Source organism: Phytophthora parasitica (assembly GCF_000247585.1).
Source record: "Phytophthora parasitica INRA-310 unplaced genomic scaffold supercont2.18, whole genome shotgun sequence".
Taxonomy (NCBI): Eukaryota; Oomycota; class Peronosporomycetes; order Peronosporales; family Peronosporaceae; genus Phytophthora; species Phytophthora nicotianae.
The window spans coordinates 391,393-394,115 of record NW_008649004.1 but is presented as its reverse complement, the minus strand read 5'-3'; the positions used below and the strand labels follow the sequence as shown (position 1 = coordinate 394,115).

The 2,723-nt window shown below is 47.4% G+C and overlaps 1 protein-coding gene across 1 annotated transcript; it reads left to right on the top strand.

The window, feature by feature from the left end:
- Positions 1-1,780: 1,780 nt before the first annotated feature.
- Positions 1,781-2,528, top strand: PPTG_09468 (hypothetical protein; the record flags this gene model as incomplete). The annotated part of the gene is made up of 1 exon (XM_008904462.1): positions 1,781-2,528. Exon 1 carries the CDS (start codon positions 1,911-1,913, stop codon positions 2,526-2,528), a length of 618 nt encoding a protein of 205 aa, XP_008902710.1. The 5' UTR covers positions 1,781-1,910.
- Between the last annotated feature and the right edge of the window lie 195 nt (positions 2,529-2,723).

Here is a 2,723-nt window from a genome sequence, read left to right as displayed (position 1 = left end):
AAAAAAAAAGCTTCTGCACATGTCCTAGCATGGGTGGACGATTTGCTGATCTACGGTAATACCATTGATGAATTTCTCGAGGTACTCGATCGAGTATACAGTACTCTAGCTGAGTATGGTCTGTATTTGGGTCTCGACAAAGTGTGCCTGTATACCCAGAATGCGAAATGGTGTGGTCGTATTATTACCAGCGATGGTGTAGCCTACGATCCTGCCATGATACAAACTCTGATTGATATGCCCGAACCGACAACGGCTGCCGAGCTGCAACAGTTTGTATGTGCGGCAGGATGGATGCGTAATTCGTTAGTTGACTTCGCTCGCACGGTGGCATCCTTGCAGAATCGACTTCAAGAGATACTAGTAATTACGAAACGAACGAAACAAGTTGCAGCCCGATTGTACATCACTCTCACCGAAGAAGAACGCGCGAGTTTTGCCCAAGCAAAGCTACTTCTCGCTAATTCGGCCACGTTGGTGACCCCCGATGACCAAGATGAGATCTGTTTGATGACTGACGCTAGCGACCTTGGATGGAGCATTATCATCACTGCCGTGCAGGATTGGAATCCGTCGACATTACTGAGCAACATCACACGCTAGTACACTGCATGAGTGGGACGTTCACTGGAGCTTCTCAACACTGGAGTGTATCAGAGAAAGAAGCGTACCCGATCATTAAGGCAGCAACTGATTTGGATTACATGTTGATACGTACAAAATGATTTCGTTTGTACTCCGATCATCGGAATCTTATTTTCCTGTTTGCACCAGGCGATGGAATTAAAAAGCATGTTCGCGGCAAATTACAACGGTGGGGTCTCAAACTCAATGAGCTTCGATACACCATTGAACACATCAGCGGTGAAGAAAACGTCTGGGCCGACATGGCCTCACGCTGGGCGTGTACCAGCGTAGTAGATACGCAGATGTCGATGAAACGATGGACAGGAGAAGCTGTACAAGGGATTTCTCAGCTTCGGCCGCTTGGTCCCGACTCTGCCTGGCCAAATACTGATGATATTCATATAGCCCAAAAAGAAACGACGAGTTCACGGCCAACCTGCTTAGAAGAGGATACGGATGGTGGATGGCGAGATGATATGAACCGACTATGGATCCCGCCTGATGCGGAAGCATTTTTGATTCGGCTGATGGTGATCGCCCATTGCGGAACAATGGGCCATCGAGGGGTGAAGGTGATGATCAACCACCTCAAAAAGCACTTCAAAATCGAGAACTTGGAACAATATGCGCGCGAATTTTGCACAAGTTGCCTGCTGTGTTGCCACGTCAAGAGAGGGGGGGGATATAATACCAAGACCGTGGGGAGAAATGTATCGCTCCAAGGAGAGAAATGAAGCGTTGCACATGGGTTATCTCTACATAGGCGAGTACAACAACAACAAAACCTACCTTCTAGTGATGAAAGACGACTTTTCTCACATCTGTGAGCTGATTGAGTGCAAGAACACGGATGCTGCGATTGCGGCTAAGGCCATTCTTGATTGGAGCAGCCGTTAGGGCATGCCGAAGATTCTAATCAGTGATATAGCAGCTCACTTTAAGAACCAACTACTGGAGGAACTGTGTCATAATACTCAGATGACTGAAAGCTTCACGTTGGCGTATTGTCCATGGATAAATGGCAGTATTGAGCGACTTAACAGAGATATTCTGCAAGTACTTCGAGTCACGCTGCTAGAGTACAAGATACAACAAGAAAATTGAAGCGCATATCTACCTATTATTCAGGCAAACCTCAATCATAGTCCCGTGACATCATTGGCGAATTAGGCTCCTGCAGAGGAGTTCCTTGGTGCAGTGGCGACTACGCCGCTGCAGAAAATACTAAGAGGCAATGAAGCGGTTGTTGAGAACGGTGTAGATGTGGACAATGCATTGATGGCATGCACCATAATATTGAGCGTGCAAAAGATAAGCAAACCCAGCGCAACAAAAGCAATCAGAGATGTGCAAAATCGGTGAACTGCCATGTTAGCGACTACGTCCTATGGTCTCGCGTCCAAGCGAAGACACGTGTGAACAAGTTGTCAGTAAAATGGATTGGTCCGTATGGCGTGATTGGTACCAAGACCAATTCATTCGAGATTGAGCACCTAATTAGTGTAATAACGCGTGACGTGCACGCATCCCGTCTGAAGCTGTACGTGGATAATAGCTTTGATGTCAACGAGGAGATTTGTAAGCACATTGCAAACCAGGACGTGTACCTTACTGTCAAATCATTGAAGCAGCATCGCGAGCACCCATCGCATAATTACGAGCTACTCGTAAGATGGGAAGGATTGGAGGATACTGAAGACTCCTGGGAGCCTATTCAGACTATGTACGAGGATGTTCCAGTGAAAGTGCTGGAGTACGCCGATGCGACCAATGACTGTAACCTGCATCAGTGGCTACTGAAACACAAGGGCCCTCTTCGTACTGCACCAACATCAACGAAGAAGAAGCAGGGACGCAAACAAGCAAAGAAGCGCAAGAATACCAAGGTTCCTCAAAACTGAGGACGTCGCGTGCATGGACGTCTGCTTGGAGGGCGATGTAGTGGCGGAAAGCCACTTCATGACGTGAGCAGACGCATCGCACACGACTAGCAAGTTCTCATATGCGATCAGCAGGTAACGGACGACAGTTGGAAGTACGGGACAAGGATGAGATCATTTGACCTCACTATATTACATACATTAGGAAGCACGAGA